At 39.8% G+C, this 20,294-nt stretch overlaps 1 protein-coding gene across 5 annotated transcripts in view; it reads left to right on the top strand.

The window, feature by feature from the left end:
• EBF1 (EBF transcription factor 1) overlaps positions 1–20,294 on the top strand; it is a 381,185-nt gene that overhangs the window by 332,621 nt on the left and 28,270 nt on the right. For all 5 annotated transcript variants that reach the window (XM_041750331.1, XM_041750330.1, XM_041750329.1 and 2 more), the window contains exon 11: positions 13,930–14,018. In XM_041750331.1, the coding sequence (XP_041606265.1) occupies positions 13,930–14,018 (89 nt within the window). The remainder of the gene's footprint in view (positions 1–13,929; positions 14,019–20,294) is intronic.

The raw sequence follows: 20,294 nt of genomic DNA, 5'->3' as shown, positions 1-20,294 counted from the left end.
AACTTATGTCAAATCTTGATACAGCATATGTAGGTATGTATTTGTATTTTCAAGTCGAAGCTGGATAGTTTTTCTGGAGGCATCTTTTATTGTTTGTTTTCTTTTATGTTGCCATGAAGGGAAACAACACCATCTCTCTCGATGTATTAAATGCTTCTGTGGGGGCAGTCCAGAGTAAAGGGTGAATAAGTGGATGGGCACTGGAGACAGAAGGCCTGAGTATTAGTCCTGGTCCTCGGGGACTTCCCTTAGCTGTAAAACAGAGATGACAACAACACAGTCTTCATAGGGATGGCTATGACTTCATGATATATAATATAATGCTGAGCACAATCTCTGGGACATTCCAATTGTGCACCAGTTACTATGGGCTACATTACGATCACATTTTCATTACAAGATTGTAAGTCAAGTCACGGCATATTGTTTTTAATCCCAGGGTTGATTTGTTTTGTTTTACAAAACAGACTTTAAGAGAGATTGGTAATGGTTTAAAAAAATGTAGATACTTCATGGACATGATCCATAATGCTTTCAGGATCCTTTGGGAACCTTTATTGGTCTTCCTTGTGGTCAGTGTTCCTTTGATAAGGTGGCAGGGCAATTTGGATTTGAAATGGACAGTAATCTAAGAGATGGATCTTGTGATGAAGATGTTGCTGTCTGAAGGGCAGGCACCTTTTCCATAGGTGCAATTCAGTCACACTTCTTTTCCCTCACCCCAGATTAATAGCCTCTATTTTCTCATCTGTGAAATAGGAATATCTTCCTCTTGGGGTGTTGAAGAAAAAAATAAGTTAACAAAAGTAGAATGCCAAGTATCACTTTGCAATAAATAATACTTTTTATTTTAAATCAAGCTTACGTGGAGGACTGATGCAGGGGATCTAGGGTTGATTGGGCTCCAACATTTGAGTTTTCATTCTGGTTCAACTGTTAACTGATCTTGTATTGACCACTTATGGTCTCTGAGCTTGGGTTGTGTTTGCTGGAAAAGAAGAGATCTTTGCAGCACTAAAGTCCTGAAATTGATTGAATGGATGTGCCCCCCTCCTGACCGTATCAAGATCAAGTTAATGCAGAGTTAGAAAGGAGACTCAGAGGAATGTATTCTTACCTAAAAGTTGTTTTGGTAGCTTTTGAAAAATGCAATCCAGTACGTTTGATTTTGTTCTTAAAGGGTCACAGTGCCTATTGTCCCAATGTAATCATAAAAATTTTCCATCTTGGAATAGGTCAGTGGTTTATTAAGCTTAGTCTCTGCCCCTGCAGATATGCCCCAACCCTCTGAAAGACCCAGCAACGATATCTGACACAGTGGCCTCAGGCAAAGTGAATTCTGCAGATGGAGTTCAATATGTATTTTCATTTTCTCTAAATTTGCCGGCCTCCAATAGGACAGGCAAAGTATATAGAGAGAATACGGAAGGCAGGTCACTTCTTTTTCCTTGTTCCCATTTATTATTCATTTTAAGAGGCTCCGTTACACCCATCAATTTAGAGAGAATTGGGTGATTCAGTTTGGAGAATTTCAGTCTCTACTTCTACTTTGAAGGAAGAAGAAGGTCCAGGGGAGTCAGAGCAGGAATGTGTCTTCTTGAAACACAAGATGCCATTTCTGAAGGCTGACAAGCCTGGTGTGAGCCTGTGCCCACTTGGAAAAATAGACTTGTTAGAAGTCGATTGTGTAGCTACCAGGTCTACTTTGGGGGATGTTTCCGAATTGACTTAGTCTCTGCACTTGGTCCTTTTTCCTCTCCACCCACAGCCAGTTTGGCACCCCAAAAGCTGTCCCAATTTCTAACCACCATGAGTGTATAGCATATTTCCATTTCTGTCCTTGAGGATTTAACCTATCAAAGTCACTTCTGTTAGTAAAAATTAGTCTACTATTGCTCTATCAGCAGACTAATGCTGTTCTCTAACAGCATATTGTCATAAAGTCTATTCATGACGCACATATTCTAAGAGAACCATTTGCAGCTCTTAGAAGGGCTAAACAGAGGTATTAATTAAATGTCTTCCCAAGAGCTGAAAATCATCAAAAGCCACACTTGCTAATGGAAACAATCATGATATCCTTAAATATGGACTGTGCCATACTATCCTTAAGAGTTCTTGGCATAGCTTTGACTAAGCCTCTCTCCCACCCCCAACACCCTCTTGCCCTTGGTATTCATGTGGATTAGGGAAGCCTTCAAGCACTTAGGAAGAGAAGTAAAAAAAGATCACAGCTTACAAGTGGAGGCTGGTTTGTTTCTTCTGTTTATGCTTGGCCCACCAGCAATAGCCAGTGTTTCCTTTACCTCCTGGACAGTGTGGCCCATGTTACAATTAGACTCCCACTTCCTTCTTTTCCCTCTATTTTTAGAGAACAAATCCTACCACCATGGTGATTGCTCTCTGATGCAGTCTCTAGATCCCTTCTCTTTGGGACCTGAATTCAAGTAGGACTCTGAAAGGCTTTGGGTCAATAATTTGGTGACTGGTTCATTCTCTTTAGCTCTTAAGAGTTGACATAGGCTTTGAAAGAAAAAAAAAAAGAATTGGCATAGGCTTTCAAACAGAGACTTGAAAAAGACATACAACAGTCTTCTGTGCACCTGGCTTAGGTGGGTGGGTTCAAGGCTTTTCCTTTCTGAAGGTCAGAACCAGTGTCAAATTTACAGCAAACCCACTTATGATGCTTGCTGCTCCCTTTGGTTTTTATCGTCACAGTAGGTTTAACCTGACCAAGAAGTAATTACACCATTATTTTTTATGTGGTGCTTTATTACTTGCTTTTCAAAATTGGTTTCCAGCATCTCATGAGCTAATAGCAACAAATGTGTGATTGTAATGTTCACTCTGTCAGGAGACGTGGGGTTATTGCGGAAGTGGCCACATACCCATTGCCCACAGAATAACTGTTACTCCAAAACAAGTGAATTGCTTAACTAAACATCTATTGATTGTAAGTCATCAGGGACCAGTATTAAGACCACCAGCATCCAAAGAAGATTAAATTCTGGTTACATATACAGATGTATTTTGTCAATATTTGGGTTAAGGAGCCCCATTCTTTTGTGATCTACAAGTCCAAATCTCGGGCAGGTTGGAAGCAGTAGAACCTCACTGGGTTGACCAGTAAGTGGCCAACCTGGTTCCATCTACTCTTTAAAAGACAGGTGTCAAGATTGGAGGCATAAAAAATATTAAGAGCTACAGAAATTCCCTCATCCTCATCCCTGCTATTCTAACAGGAATTATTCAGATCTGAAGGTAAACTTGGCATCATAACTTTTGCCTTGGGCACCTGGAATTCTACACTATTCTTAGGCCTGAGTTGACTCTAATTTGGAATTGAATGTCCCCTACTCTCTTGTATGCCTCTCGTGATTAGTTAAGCTTCTCATGATAAGCTAAGTTAATCAGATTTGCCAACATCCCTTATTCTTTTTGTGTGCTCAGATCTTTGGGTTTGCTTAGTGAGATAAAAGAAGGTATTGGATTGGATTAAGGCATTCATGAGTCTCCTAAAGTTGTGTTTGCTATCTACACCAATGATCTTGGAATGGTCTACTTTGACAGTTTCTCCTCAGACCTCTCTTGGTTGATTACCCAGGTATACAAGATGGTTGGACAACACGTTTCATTTTAAGCTTTGGAGTAGATAATGAATAAAGGGACAATGAGGATGTGTGTTAAGGCTTAAAAAGAAAAGGGTTCTGACTCCTGTTCAGGTAGAGTAGGCTTCCTGGCTGAGTCTAAAGCTAATGATATGCAGCAATAATAATCATGTAGGTTGGGTCAATACTGAAAAAGGCTGATTTCCTGGAGTTTAGGTGCAAAATAATGTCTAGGCTTATCTGCAAAGCCATTGTAGCTCTCTATATAACATATTTGGGATGAGTGCTCTTTGATTTATTGAAATATTACAGAATAATCAGTTAATCCTCTAATCCCTCATCTCAGTTACAAGTACTTTCCTGTCTTATTAGTGGAATTAATGGATTATTTGGAGTCACTTTTAGTTTGCTTTTCTTGGGACTCTTTCCCCCTCTCCATCTGTCTACAGAGCCCTGCTATAACTTCATTATCCAGCTCTTCTGAAACCTGTCCACTGGCTTAGAGGAAACAGCTCTGTGAACGGTGGGAGTAGTTTTTCGAGTTGTCTCATAAAACCGTGATATTAACAATCACAAGTAGGACCTCAGCCCAGAACTCTGTGTTTGGTTAGTGCAGGGCTTGGTGAAGGAAGGGTTTCTTAGCTTTGGAGTCTGGACTCGGTGCTGTTCCCTGCTGAGAGCCATAAGTTACCAGTAGCTTGTTCTAGGAGAGTAATAAGTATTGTTGTTTAGCAATTGTGTTGTTGAAATTCAGCTCCACTATGTCTGACAGTATTTATCTAAAATACTTTCCCTGGTGCGTGTTCAAGTTCCAGTAAACCGTGTCTTATTGTGCGACCTTTTCATTTTCCAGTGAAAAGGGATCAGCTCGTCAGATAAAAGCTACAAGCCAGAGTACAGGAAAAATGCGTGCTCAGAAAATCCAAGCATGATTGAAAACAAGATGTGTTAAATCAATGCGGTTTATCGCCTGCCTATTCCCGGCAATTGCTGTTCTAAGCTCATTCTGAACACACACTAGATGATAAAAGTACGGTGTCAAGCACTCGCTGGGGTGGGAACGTAAGAAAACATGTTTATCAGACAGGCTGGGTGATTTTACCCCCTTGATAACAGTTATTGTCAAAACTCTTTGGGAAGAAATCTGAAGAACAATTATAGAAGGAATATTACTCTCGTTATATCAGAAGATATGCCAGTCGGGAAGAAAATTATGGATTTATCCTTAAATGCTAAGAAAGACAGACTGTGTTGGCTTTCAGTACTTAAACACCATCATCCATTACACAGAGAAAATCATCCTCCTCTTCTACTTCAAGTGAGAAAATCTGGCTTTGAGACCTAATCATAAGTGAATCCAATTAAAAAAAAATTCTAAAGTGAAAAAGATTGAAAGGCCAAAAAAAAAAAAAAAATCAACCCCAAAACAAAACACACACACACACACACACACACACACACACACACACACACACGAAGATCTTTAAGCTTCTGTTTGCTTGAGGGATTTAATTTTAGTTTTAAACTTGTATCAAATTTGGAAATCTAAATTAAGGCTCTTGAAAGGCCAAGCTGTTCAGAGCACATGATAGGCAGTAACAGGGGCAACTTTTCTCATCAACTTTATTACAATTAGAGAGCAGTACAGTTTTCCCTAATTATTATACGTTCACCTACTTCCCATTTTAGATAGAGTGTAACCCTCCAGGGCAAGAAAGGGTCTGTTTATGAAGAGATGCTCTACTTCTGCCAGTGACTTCTCACCAATGATCATCTAGAAAATACCAACTGGTTGTGATATGAAATAAGTGGGTTTAATGTATCTCAACAGCATTCTGTGTTCTCTTTTCCCCAAAAGACAAATCAGCCTTTGAGAGCCCAATTCAAACCTGACAGAAAACACGAAGTTTCGTGATCATTTGTGGGGAAAGTTTAAAGATAGCAGGGTGGCCTCCCCACAAAAGCTTTGTGTTTGTTGACGGTGAGCTTTAAGTGAAGAAACGTGATTTGTTCGCCTGTACAACATCAAGAGTCTAGGCACAAGAATTCTTCCTCAGGTGGATTTCTGTTCAACAGATGCTTAGTGAAAAGGAGCCATTTAATTGATTTGCTACCAGAACTTGTCAATATGTTTCAAATTGGGATTCATCAATATTAAAATAAGGTAGTCATCCTGAAAGAGTAAGTAAAGCACTGAGGCTTTTGTTCTGATTTGTACAGCCAGCACTGTCTGTGCCTCAGTTTCTCACCTTGGAATTGAGAGTAATGATTTTTGACATGTATGTCAGGAGGAATCACTAAGATAATGTGGAGGAGTCACTGAGATAATGTCTATAAAGCACTTGATGTTTCTGGTAAAAGGGTCTTATGTGACCTTAGGGTGTGTTTAAAATGACACCTCAACAAGGAATCATCATGATTGTTAGCATCTATTAAAAGTCTTCAGAGGTCCTTATAACTTAGAGAATATGTGAGGTTTCAGGTGCAAAAATCTTAAAAATTAGTTGTAACTTGTCAAAGTATAAACTGGTATACATTTGGTAAAGGATACTTAGAAAGTGTATGTGTCAAAAGACTTGAATTGTACATATTATTTTATCCAAGAATTTCTCCTGAGTGTTGTTCATTATAGCACTTCTTAAACCAGTGAAAATTTATATAAATTTATATAAATTTATAAATTTATAACCAGGGAAAGAAGGCATACATCCCCATTAACAGGGAATTTGTTACGTAAATAATGACCATCCATATAATGCAATATGCTACAACCCTTAAAAAGAATGAAGGTGATATAAATATGTACATCATCTATATTTATATAAAACAGTATTGTGAAAATGTCCAAAAGCATATAACTAATATAAATGATGACTGTTTATGAATAGGGTTATAATGGGGCCTTTATCCTCTTCTTTGTATCTCTTTTGTATTTTTTTTAGACAATAAGAATGTATTTGTTTTATTTTTTTTAAAGATCTTATTTATTTATTCATGAGAGACACACACAGAGAGAGAGGCTGAGACACACAGGCAAAGAGAGAAGCAGGCTCCATGCAGGGAGCCCGATGTGGGACTTGATCCCGGGACTCTAGGATCACGCCCTGGGCAGAAGGCAGACGGTTAACTGCTGAGCCACCCAGGGGTCCCTGTATTTGTTTTAGATTTAGAGAAACAGTAAAGTTGCTTCTATTTTAAAAAACAAAAGCAAGTCACTCTTGACTCTTTCTCCTGCTCTTGATTGCTTTTGCTTCTTGTAGAGTTATTAATTTCCAAATGTACACAGATTCTTTGCATTCCAACTGACAGTCCTGATGGTCTTTCATCTCTTTCTCCAAGAGCCTCCATGCTTCAACATCCTGGGTTCTGATCCCCTTTCCCTCTCACTTTCCCTCCTCAGTCTATATCTCGCCTGCTCCCCAGCTCTGTTCCTTGCGGACTTTGTAATGAGGACTAAGTCACATAAGCCAACGAGTACCTCTGATGCATCTTTAGTAGACAGCAGTAGTCACTCCTTCACTTGATTTTTGAATCTCAGGGTTGTTGCCACACATACAGAAGTTGGAAGGCTACAAATAAGAAGTCAGGGCACGCTCAAATTCAGTTTAGAAATTTTCCTTTGGCTCCTATTTTGGTAAATTCTGCCCATGTTGGCTTCATCCTGACACCCTTCTGGTTCAGCTACAGCTCTCTGCAGCTCAGTGAGCCTCTTCCCAAACCTGTCCTGAACCTCACTGGCTCCTGAGGCCAGGCACTGAGCTGTACAAGCATTTCACCTTGAAAGCCGGCTTTGCTTGCAAGAGGTATGGTTTTTGGTTTTGTAGGGAGTCCATCCCTTCCAGAGAAGAGACGACGGACCAGAATGTCACTTATGCACGAAACATCTAGGAAGATAGTGAAATATCTAAGTGCCTGGAAATGCAACAAATTTCTTCATTAACCATATTTCTGGCTCTTGATTAGGTTTCTGGTTGATTTTTCGGTTTATATATTTTAAAGTCAGTCTTAAAGATAGGTTTGTGAAGATAACTTGCTGTTTTATTGTGTACCTCTGGTTGTTAATTTAGTGACTGAGGGAAAAATGGGGCCATTATGGAACAAAAAGGCTCGCCTAACACATATGTAATAACTCTCATGCCCAGAATGGATCTGCCTTGAAGGGAAATGCTCCGCTGTTACTCCTTTAGTTCAAATATAGAGTAGTCACCAGGGAAGCTTGGAGACCCAGGTGCTGGTTTTATCATTGCCTCTGCTATGAGGTTTTATTTATTACTTGGCATAGAGTCTAGATATTTGTTTGGACATTAAATGGCAATAGAATATAAATATTACCTTCCTAATATCTGCATTTCTTTTTATTTCCAGTCAAAATGACATCATGTCACACAACCATTAAAAAAAGGAAATTAAAACCCCAGAAATATGTTAAAGCGCTGCAGTGAGTCGCTGAGCTATAAAAGCAGAGGAACTCTGTGCGCTAACACTGGAATGGCACCGAAAGTGCTTTTCCTGTGCTGTTTGGGAACACAGCTCTCCAGCCCCCCATTTCCATTGTTTCCAGGAATCAGTATCTGAGAAGTTAAGAAGGACGGAGGAGTGATTTCTCTAAAAAGAAACTCTGAAAAGAGAAAAATCAATTTTCATAACTGAGGAGGCATCCTTCTTGACTACATGATTTTGATTCACAAATTAATCCCCTTAAGAGAATTTCCTTATTCGATGTGTTTGTGAAATGGATAAAAGAAAGAAAGAAAGAAAAAGACTAACGGCACGAAAAGGCCACAAATCGCATGTATATTTAGTTAGAATTTGCTCATTACCAGATGTTTTGAATGGATTTTGTATTCTTGTCATTAGTATTAGTGCATAAAATCGAGTTGTATTATTTTAAATGTTCTTTGCATGTAGCATTTCATGCTGCATGATCATTTGGACACTGGAAACAATAGTTTTGTAAAACCAGAGTTTATCTGTCTTGACCAGGACCGCGTTGAAGCCCACAGAAGGGCTCTGCCTAGATTGGTTTTGCATAGAAAGCTACTGGTTTCTTTTGGAGGAGTCTGAAATTGTGAGATTGGGAAAGTACCCAAAGCCATTTATAAGCAAGTCCAACACAAGGCCATATATAGGGGTTTGATTTTCTTTTTTAAAAGATTTATTTGGGATCCCTGGGTGGCGCAGCGGTTTGGCGCCTGCCTTTGGCCCAGGGCGCGATCCTGGAGACCCGGGATCGAATCCCACATCAGGCTCCCGGTGCATGGAGCCTGCTTCTCCCTCCGCCTGTGTCTCTGCCTCTCTCTCTCTCTCTGTGACTATCATAAATAAATAAAAAAAAAAAAAATTTAAAAAAAAAAAAATAAAAGATTTATTTGTTTATTTATTTATTTATTTATTTATTTATTTATTTATTTCAGAGAGCTAGAGTAAGAGAGTGCAAGTGAGCACGTGAGATCATGAGGGAGGGAGAAGGACAGATGGAGAGGGACAGAGAGAATCTTAAGCAGATGCCCGGCTGAGCGCAGAACCGGACGTGGAGCTCTATCTCAGACCCTGAGATCATGACTTAGGCCGAAATCAAGAATCTGACACTTCGCCAACTAAGCCACCCGGGCAGCCTTGATTTTTTTTAACCATGTAATTAACTTCTACTCTTTGAAAAGTAATGACTTTGATGCCCCTGAAATTCCAACTCCATGCATAGATCACGTGCTGTCTACCACTCTCCACTCACTAGTATCATATCCTAGCTATGGGTGAGAGGACTGTTCTGAAATCTCAGCTGATACATCTGCCCTGAAAACTTACTTTCCTGTGTAGAAGCATTTGATCTTGCTTTCTATGCATTTATAGGAGAGCTTCAGACTTACCGTAGCATATATACACAGCTCCATAGGGTCCTACGGAGCTTACTCAGCTAACATGTATCTATCTCCAAGTTTAAACAGGACAGTTGCAAACATCTGGAATTCAAATGTTTGTGGCTCCTCAATAATCTGATTGCCTTAAATCCGTGTCTCCTACAAAGTGTGGTGTGACCCTAAGCAAAGGCGTCATGTGAAACAGGAGCAGGGGTGGTAATCTACTGTCTGAGCCTCGGGAAGGCAAGAGGGTGGACTTCTGAATGGAGGGAAGCCTGGGTGTGAAAATTGGAGCTGTGTTCCAACTCAACAGAGTAGTTCGTCCATCTTTTGGAGTTGGATTACATATACCTTTCAGGAAGTTTATTGTCAATGGCTTTTGGTGTTGTGACACAAAACAGTTAATTCCTACAAATGCTGTCTGGACATATGGTAGGCACTAAAAATGATCATTGAATCAATGGAGAATTTATTATCTTGTCAAATTTTTCAAATGCCTACATTGCTCCCATTCTATTTCAATGATTTAAAAATTAGGCCTTTTAAAATTTGGGAGTACAGATTTTTCTAAAGTTCTGAGCTTCCCTTACTCTGCTACTGTCCCTGCCTGGTTTAGGATGACCTCTGCAGCCCTCTTCAGAGACTGTGGAACAGGTGTCTGGAAGCAGAGTCACATAATGCTCTCTCATCCTTGCATTCCTTTTGCAGTCTATAGCTTCATCTGCTTTTCTTTTTTCAACCTAAGATGCTCATGCTTCGTTATTTGTGGTTAATTATGCCCAATTAAGTTTTTTTTTTCTTTCTCTACTAGATTCCCGGAATTGTCCCAAGTTTTAGGGGGAAAAATTGATTAGTCCCATTTCTACTGGTGCCTCCTGAGTACCGTGCTTGAATACAATGAGGTCACTTTGTTGAAGGATTAACTTTATATTACATTCTTGCAGAGTAGACGTATGTCCCTAAGGTACGACTACCCCCACTGATGAAATAAATATACCATTCTTTATGATTCCTCCTCGTTACCCTCTCTGTTGATTTTCAGAGAGTTTATGAATAGTCACATATTTATACAACTGGCCAAAAGTATACTACTTATTTTTCTTATGGTCTGTAATAACCTATGCAAGGTTATTAAAGGGTATACAGACCCCTTTTAAGGCATAGTTTCTTATGTCATTACTTTATACAAGGAGGTCAAATTCCATCTCAGCAACAATCTCTTGCTCTTAACCTTTTTCTCCGATTATAAAAGTAATATATGTTCATTGTGGAAAACTTGGAGAATGCACAGAGCAAAGAGAAGGAAGAAAAGCACTTTAAAATTCACTTTTTAGAAATAACTACTGTTAGGCAGTCTCTACACAGATGCTTTTTAAAAAAATTCTATGTACATTCATTTTATAAAAGTAACCATATTGTACATATGCTCCTGGAATCTGCTTGATAACCTAGGGATATATTATATATCAATCAATATTTTTTCCTACGGCATTGCTTTTGAGGACTGCATCATATTCCATTCATTGGTATGCCATGATTTAACCATCCTGCTCCCTAAACATTTAATCTGTTTTCAGTTCTTTTGTTTTTTGTTTTTTAATTAATAGCCTTTATCTGATGGACCCTCTCACTGAGAAATCAGTTATTTTTCCCCTAGTCAGTGCAATCAAAGAAATCAGGCACCTGTGGATTTAAGACAATGAGCGTTGTCTTGCATTTTTTTGGTGTGTGTTATCTTTGTTGATAGCACTGGACCATGCCATTCTAGTATTCAGTATCTGAATTAAGGGAAGGTTACAAAAAGTGAAGAGAAGCCATCTATGTACTAGTTCAGGGAAAAAAAATAAATGACCTATGATTGTGTGGATTAAAAAAAAGGGCAGGTTATTATATTTAAAAATATGAGTGTAAAGCAAATCATAAAGGCATGGGAAATAAATTAAAAGCCTTTGTCTTACTATCCAAAATATTTCCCCTCACATGGTATACTTTCCATAGAGTAGATGCTTATTTTCCTTTGAATAATGGGTTTAATATATCTAACTCAATTACTCTTTGTGGCAGCAGAATGTCTTCTCCTCAGCTCTTTAGCTATTAGTTCCATATGATATTTGAATTGGTTCTTTTAATTGCAGATATTAAGTGTTGGTCATTCTGTTGTGCGTTGGCTGGTGGACAGAGAAACACATCCTCCCCATACATGTCAGACATTCATTTAACAACTATGGGTTTCTTGACACAGTAGGCATTAATTCATTATGCAAACAACTGAATGAGCAGGTTAACAATTCAAGTTTTATTGGTGGCTTAGAATGAAAAATAAAACCAAGAATTAGAATTTTCAGGATGCTGAATTATGTCTTCAGATATTAAAATGATGCATTTAATTGTCTAAAGCTATTTTTATGGTTAAACATCTTTGATGGTAATTAGTATTATGGGTGGGGGATGGATGTGATATATAACTTAAACCTAGGTGCCCATTCCTGTCCCTTCCATGCATTTCTTGATTAAATACTGTGGATTTTACGAGTAACCGCTTCCCTGCATAAAGAGTTCTATGGCTTTTTCTCTACACGTCTAATTTGAAAAAAGAATTCTTCTCAAGGGTTTAGAAAGTAATTCATAAAATGGGAGGAATAATAAATATTGTGCCTTAACTCATATACTAGTATAGATAGAGAGATTTGGTACACCTGGGTATAATTTTAGTTAATTTCCACAAGAGACAGGTTGAAAGTTTACTGTTTGGAAGCGGGGGAAGGAGGGAGAAGATGGCTAAATCTCATATTTGCAAAAATGATTACATTGTCTTAAATGAAAATGCTACTCTATTAAAAACTTCAATAAGCATCACATTTGGGAAAAAAATCTTTTCAATAAAAAGTTACCTGAAGTTCACTCCAACTTAAAATATACAAGTGAAGAAAAAGTACTTACTCTGATTTATGTGTCTTTTGGAGGTGTAATTATTGGCTTTTTACTCACCTATGTAAAACAATGTACTTTTGTAAATGGATTTCTGGCCACTTTACGCAGCTTTTTTTTTTTCCTTACATAAAAAGTAAGCACTGTCAATCAAGGAATTTTAAGGTTTATTTCCTCTTTAGAAATGATTGATAGCCTTTTAGATTTACAAGTTGACAAGTTAAAGGGTTCTATTGGTATAATTATGTACTAAATTCACAGTCTTTCAATTTAAATGTCCTTTTAAAACCACAAGATTATCATACCTGTATTTTGAAAAGTGGGCCAGTCAGTTTGGGTTGGTATACAAATTGCTTCCATTAGCCTTGGGACCTATTTGAATTTAATACAGTTTTTTAAAGTTAGTAGTAGTATGAATCTTACTTTTAAAATTTAGGTTAATGGAAATGCATTTTAAGTAAAGCATGTGGCAACTTGTTTTCTAATGTATAGCTAAATGTCAGAACTACAAAAACTGTCTTTTTACTCTGCATGGGAGAAAATATGTGGTTGAAAGTGTTAGTTACACTAAAAAAGAAAAGAAGGAAAAATACCCCCCCACACACACCCTCCTATTACTTAGAGGATACAGAGGACGTGGGTAGAGGACAGAGCTGCCATCTTTTCCTGGTCAGATGAGGAAGGCTTGATATTTCATATCTTAGGAAGAAATTTGGAAAATTCTAGACCAGAGTCTACTTTGTATCACATTTAATTCAAGGATGCTTTGAAGAGAGTATAGACAGTATGGGTACAATAAAGCCCATTGTCTCCAAATATTATTACAACTTTACTCTTCTAGTCTTTTTAAGAATTTTTCTTGGAGACCCAGCTGTTCTAAGCTAGTGTTCCACAGAGGCTGATCTTCTTCCTGAGATAATATTGATGTTGGTGAATGAGTCTGTCATTTTAGATGTGAGGGTGTTGTATCAAGGGCATTTTCAACACCTACCACCTTGCAGGCTCTATCAAAGGGTAGAACAGGCTTTCTATGCCAAGAAGATCCTGTCTCCCTGTTCCTGACCACATTCTTGCAGGCTTACTTGCCATGGAGGCCTGAGGTATATCTGCTGAGGTCCACTAGAGATTTTTCAGTGAAGCAAGTCCTTGTTCTCCTGCTGTTTGTAATCTATAGATAACTGCAGACAAGCCCTTGAGTGTTTTGACCTGAGCTTCGAACTAGAGAATCCTAAAACTTCACATCAAATGCCATTTTACTTTCTCATTTTGATTATGTAAGGAATATAGAATTTGGCCAGAACAGCAGAGTTCAGGACCTGCTATTAATGTTCTTTTGAGTGTGTCACTGCCCACCATGGTAAATAGCAGAAGTAGATGGTGGGAATGTTCAACAAGGGTATTGTACATCTGATCACCTCATGATCTAATTCAAAAGTACAAATTGAACTTTGGACTTCCAGTTATTTTATACCATCAGTATTACGTTCTGTTTTATTTCCTGAAATTATTCTAATCATGTGACTTTTTCATTGCAGCGCTCAACGAACCCACCATCGATTATGGTTTCCAGAGGTTACAGAAGGTCATTCCTCGGCACCCTGGTGACCCTGAGCGTTTGCCAAAGGTCAGGATACTTCTATTGGGGGTTATGGTCTCTGGACACTTGGATTTAGGGAATTAGCAGAAAACTTTGCCATTGATAAAAATTAGTTCCTAGATAAACAACTCAATGTTTGTGTCCTTTGTGCGTTTGGTACTATAAGGCAAACAATATTAAAGGTAGCAAGCATTTATGTGCCAGGGAGTATTATACTTACTTTTGCATATATTATGTCATTTCTTCCTTTCAAAAACTCTCTGAGATTGGTACTACTACCAAGAAAATAATAAAGCAAAGAGAGGTTAAATCATTTGCCCAAGGCCACATAGCATGTGAATTGCTAAACTGAGAATCAAACCTCTATAGCCTGGCTTCAAAGTCCAGGTTATTAATCACTGCATCACACCAACTCTCAAGAGGAAAAAGAACACTGACTTCCTACCTATGAGGATTTATACTTATCCCTGGTGTAGCTAGAGCTCAAAAGAAACATATTGGTAGATCTTGCATCTGGACAAGTAAGACAGAGCCTCTTACCACCAGGGGCATCCTCCTTAGCTGGAAAATAGGGCACAAACATGTGAGAAATCAAACAAAAATTCAAGACATAGTAATATATGTCATGCAGCAACATGTTGTTAGTTGCTAATACAGAAAGTAGGAAGTTCGCATTTATTGTCTGCTGTTCCATACCTGTTGGCACTGTTGGCAGCATTTCCATCTCTATATCCTTGTATCAGAGAGATCACCGCACATAACTAAATCATAACCGGAAGTAACAGGTACATTTAAAGTACAACTAAAGTTCTGGGAGGACTCAGAGTCTCTACTATATTAACTAACAGTTAAATGCTAAGGAATTTCAAAGTACAGATTTAGTGGAACTACCACTCACCATTTACTGACAGTAAAAGGAAGTTGCATTTACTACACAAATGAAGACTATGATGAATTGAATGAGTAGATGAGGGATGCTCTCCTTGCCAGAGTAAGACTGGAGATATGGCATTTCTAGGTCTATTTCTCTTGTAAAACACTTATAAAAATGAAGTTGGTGTCCTCCCTAGCTCAGCCGACTTCTTTTGGGGATCAGTTTATCATCAAATCCTACCTGTGTGCCTGGTGCCCTGGGGAGCAGAGCCACCTGTCAATACAGGCCTCAGGAGAAAGGTGTCCCCATAGCTGATGCACAGACGAAAGGAGCCAGTAAGAGAGGAGAGGAACACCCATGATTAAAGAGAGGAAGACCTGTGACCAGCAAGAGCAGCCCCTCTCTACCTAGACCTGGGGCAAGAGACACACAGGCTTCAGTTTCAACCTTCAGGTTCCAAGGACCTTCTGCCTGGTGCTGTTCACTTCAGGGAAAACTTACTTAAAGCATTTCACCTTAGGAAAAAATCATATGATGTGTCGGGCCTCCATCTTACACATCCTTCTCTTTCACCCTGTCTTATTCTTGGTAAGCAATGAAATAATCTCATAGTGATAGTGAATGGCAATCTCTTTCTCTAGTGTAGATGTGCCTTGGAGAGATTTATTTTAATTCCCTCTGCCTAGCAAGAATCTAGCTCCCGTGCATTTTCTATGGGACTGTAATTGGTCATTTTATAGCACAATGATGTGATCGATGTGTGTCCACCCAATGGTCAGTGCCATGGGTGTCTTGGTGGTACAAAAAGGCATGGCCACAATGCCAGATTTTTCTTAATCTTTCCATGTGGGGATGGTCTTCACTTTACATTGGGCATTTGATGTCTCTAGAATCTGCTAAAGGAACTGGAGAGTCAGATTGGTAGGGGTAGAACAGATAGATCAAAGGCACTTACTAGCCATGCAATTGTGGTCAAAATTCTTTTTTTTCCTCCAAAATTCTTTACCTCTCTGTGCCTCAATTTCCTTCTCTATCAAATGGTAATGGAAACATTTTCTACTTTTTCTGGTTGTGATCTTAACCGCTTATTTAGCACTCAACAGAAGGTAGCTACGATTATTTGCCAGCTGAGTAAGAGAGGCGTCCTTGCTTCTGAGGGCTCTTCTATCCAATCTCTGCAGAGCAGGAAATCCTAATCCTGGAGAGCAGTTGAATGTGTGATTTATCTTCGGTGCCTCAGTTTCTCATCTATAAAATGGGGACAATAATCATGCTGACTTCACAGGGATCATGTAAGGATAAAAAGAGGCAATCCTGTGGTCACCCTCTAGCACAGCGCTCTAGCTCACAGTTGCCTCTCTGTAAATATTTATCAAAAAACCAGAAGATAAATCTGATTTAAAAATTAAGGTCTAAAGAAACCAGGAAATAACTTTTCTTATTCATAAAGAAATAAGAGAAATAGGAATACAGGGCTGAGTTTTGTGTACTTTTAGACATTTTTATAGTTGCACATCATGTTCAGAAATGTTGAGCAAACAGCACAGGCACGTGTCACTTCATCCCCGGTGGCCTGATGGTGAAATTCCCAGCCCTCTTTTCCCGGGTTTGGGAGGAGTAATCAGGACACAATGGATTTGTGTGTTAAGGAAACACTCGGCAGCCTGCAACCAGCCACTGGACTGTGCAAGGGCTCTGGCCGGAGCCCACCCCAGGAAGCTCGCTGTGTGACTCAGATCAGAGTGCCTGTCCGCCTGGCTCGCAGCATTAAGGTGGAGTGAGAGTTCAAGAGCAGGGTCAGGAAGTGGCGGATGGAGCCAGCTTGAGGTATTCCTGTGGACTTGGGAGATTTATACTCCTGCTGTCCATTGTTAGGAGGATAAAAATGGGCTCCACCTTTCTTAGAATCATGGTCAGTGTTTGTCAAACAGGAGTGTTTCAGTGAGCCATGGACCACACACCTTAAAAAACAAACTGCACTTTATTAAACCCATGTGTTTGTGAATAGACAAAGCTAGATTCATACAACCACCCACATATTCTGTCAAATGAAACTGCTCCAAAGACCAAGCAGACAGCTTTCCATAATAATATGCCTTTGTATACCGGCTGGTGCTTTTTCAAAGAACTTGTACATGCTTTGTTTTATTGGAGCCCGTCTTAGGAAAGAAGTTGGGAAAGCAGACATCATTCCCATTTACCAAATGAGAAAATGGGAGGAAGCTGAATCCTTCTCCATAAATCATTTTGTCCCTGAAATCACCATTAGTGATAGTGGCCGTATGCACAGATCTAAAATACCATAATTATCCTCAGCCCAGGTGTCTTTGGGTTTCCTTTTTCATGTGCACAGGGAGAAGGGTGGGTTAAAATTTTAAATGGAAACATTCTGTCCTGTTTCATACAGATTTTCTTCCTTCTCTGGATCCTGGCAGGAGGGTGAGGAACATGTGACCGACTTTGGGGTGAAGGTTGACTTCGCATATAGTGTAGAGGTGAGGGGATGGGGATCGTGGTCAGTCAGAGTCTTTGAGACTCTGGCATGCATAATGCAATGCAGAAACACGGAACGAGGAGTTGTCTCCATTTTGAAGGCCAGAGGTGTCTCCAGCCCCTCTCAGTTTACCAGTTGTCTTCCTGAGTGGTCAGCGAGCATTGGCACAAAGGCAGGGAGAGTTGGTGAGACTCACCGGCACCCCATGTGTCCGCAGTGAGTCCCAGGGAGCAGGCTGCCTGACTTCACACCAATGGTGCCCCTGGCACTGCTTTATCTAGGTATTCGGAGAGTACAGAGGCCTAGAGAGTGAGTCCTGAGTTCAGACAGACATGGAGTTTGAAAACCAGATCCACTGCTCTGTGCAGTGACTCGGCCTCTCCAGCCTCTGTTTCCTTCTTCTTCCTGTGGCCCCGCAGTGTTGCTGTTGGGCGTTAGTGAGATCATTTATGCAAGGAGGCCCCTCGGGGGTCCAGCAAGACTTCCGTACGCGGAGACTCCAGTCCCTGCAAGGTGGGTGCTCCCTGTTCCACAGGAGTCAGAGTTCCAGAGGGCTGGTGACTTGCAGTGACTTCACAGCCAGCTCGGCGGGGGTGGGGGGGGAACCAAAAGGTGAGACCTCAGGCTTGATGACCTCACTGGTACTGCGGTGCCATGTTCCCACTTTTCCTTCAGATCTGGAAACCTGAATCATTCTGTCTTGAGGTGACAGCTCCTCCCCCCCACCCCTTGCCTCCACCTCACTCCTACCCTACTTAAACTCTTGCCAGCTTTCTCTCATCCCCCTACTGAGAGGGGTTGGCTTGGGGACCTCGATGGGGCAAACGTTTTTTTTTTTTTCCTGCAAGAGCCAATCCCTCTTTTAGAGAAAATAAAGCAGTTTGAGAAAAGTAACAAAGGCGGCATTTGTGTATTTTGCTTTATGGAGCTGAAAATATCTGGTAAATTGATCCAGTGGGAGTAATAAATACACATTACTTTATCTTGTTCTTCATGTCCTATACCCCTGAGCCTTGATAGAACAACACCACTTAATAGACTTAAAAAAAGAGTAATTACACTCATTGGTTGTGTGATTTTTCAACCCTCCCAGCCCTGCCTGACCTTCTAATTTAGCTCACCGTGTCTAACTAATGCATTTATATTCATCTTTTATGAAGCATGTATAGTACAGAATTGACTTCAGAGCCTTTTTCAAGCTGTCCTCCCAGGTCTCCAATCTGGCTAGTAGAAAGGAGAGTGGGAGCCATCCATCTCTATACGTTCACATGTATCGATAACGCATTCGCATGGCTCCCGGCATTTTTTTTATCCTTTATGAAACATAATAAAAAGTATTTATTACATTTTTACTTTAAAGCTTTTATACATTCTAGCATTATTTACAGCTAAACATGCAGGCAAAAGATGCGAGTGTTTTTAAAATGATTACTGTTAATGTTTCTGCTTGTCAGAAGTGCTTAAATTTTCCTGCACTTTGTCTAAAAACTTAGTACTGTTGCCTTTTAAGAACAACACATTTAAAAGATCTTGCAAGTCAGATTTGCAAACACTGCTGACAGTTTGTGATGAATGATATTGCAAAATTTGCAAGATGTTTGTCATTTTGCACAGCCGACATATTAAGGAGAGGATTAAGAAATGCGAAGCCCCTATGGAAAACAACCATCCCAAACAAAACCCAAAACAAACCTCAAGCAAACCTTGAACCCAGAGAGCACACACACCAGAATCTCTCACCCGGGTTTTCTCTCCCAACTTCCCACTCAGCCAGTGGAACCCAATTGTTCTCAGTGCATTTTCTCTCACCATATGGTCTCCTCATTACCATACACTAAGAGTCCATATGGGAAACTTGTGAAATGAACTGTATTCATTTTAACTGCCAGATGAGCAGCCTTTTGCTTTGCAAGCTTAGCTTAAGTCATCTGCTGTCTTCATGTTGTTATGGCAACACGGCACCAATAAAAAATTCTAATCTACTGTAAGTGATCACAGTATTTTAAGTGCTTGCCTATAACTGCCCCCAAAGGGGAGGGGGGAAGGAGGGTTATATTCTTCCAAGGAGCAAAGGGTTGTTCTTCATTCCAGCAGGTGTCAGTAAAGAAGCCAGTGAGATGGGGAGAGCTGCCGGGGTGGCTGTAAAGTAGACCTGGATCATAAGGGGTGTGAATTGCTGAGGAATGGGTGGTTCCAAGGATAGACTATAGATACCCTTTGGGAGGGTCTAGGGAAAAAACAAAACAAAACAAAACCTCAAATGTCAAAAAACAGTTCTTCCAGCAGACCTGTTAACTCTGCTGGAGCTATGCAGCCTGCCACAGATAAAATTCAAAATTCTAGACTACACAGGCAGCAGATCCTTTATGGAAGCTTCTCCTTCATTGGCATGTGAAAAAATCTCATCGTCCACAAGTCTGCTCTTCCTGTACATGGGAATTAGTCATTTCCAACACCATGCTAATTAAGAGTACCTTGAAGTAATGGAAACAGGCAGCAACATCCTTAAATATAAATCATTTTCACCTCCGCAGGCCACATGATATGTTGCATCTCTGTCGCTCTATCTGTATTGAAAGTGAATGTTTATAGTCTCAGTTCATCAGTTCACATTAGCCTCATGCTGAATATTTAAACACAGAACAATTTGAACACACCATGAAGGAAGACAGTGACTGCACTTTCATTTGGAACAGCAAGGCCTCATCTAATAATAATTTAGTAAATCAGCCATTTAGTGGCTCAGTTGTGCATTGCATTGTGCCAAATATTATTCAGTTCAACTGTACAGTTGCAGAATTGAAATTCAGACTCTAGTCACAGGCACTGTTTTTGCTCAATGGAGAGACAAGACCCAAAATCACCCTCCCTAAAGAGCGTTCGTGTTTAGTGATTTATCATAAATACAGTGCTGGGGCAAAATATAACTGGAGTC

Source organism: Vulpes lagopus, chromosome 3, assembly GCF_018345385.1.
Source record: "Vulpes lagopus strain Blue_001 chromosome 3, ASM1834538v1, whole genome shotgun sequence".
NCBI lineage: Eukaryota > Metazoa > Chordata > Mammalia > Carnivora > Canidae > Vulpes > Vulpes lagopus.
This window is presented reverse-complemented; position numbering and strand designations above follow the sequence as displayed.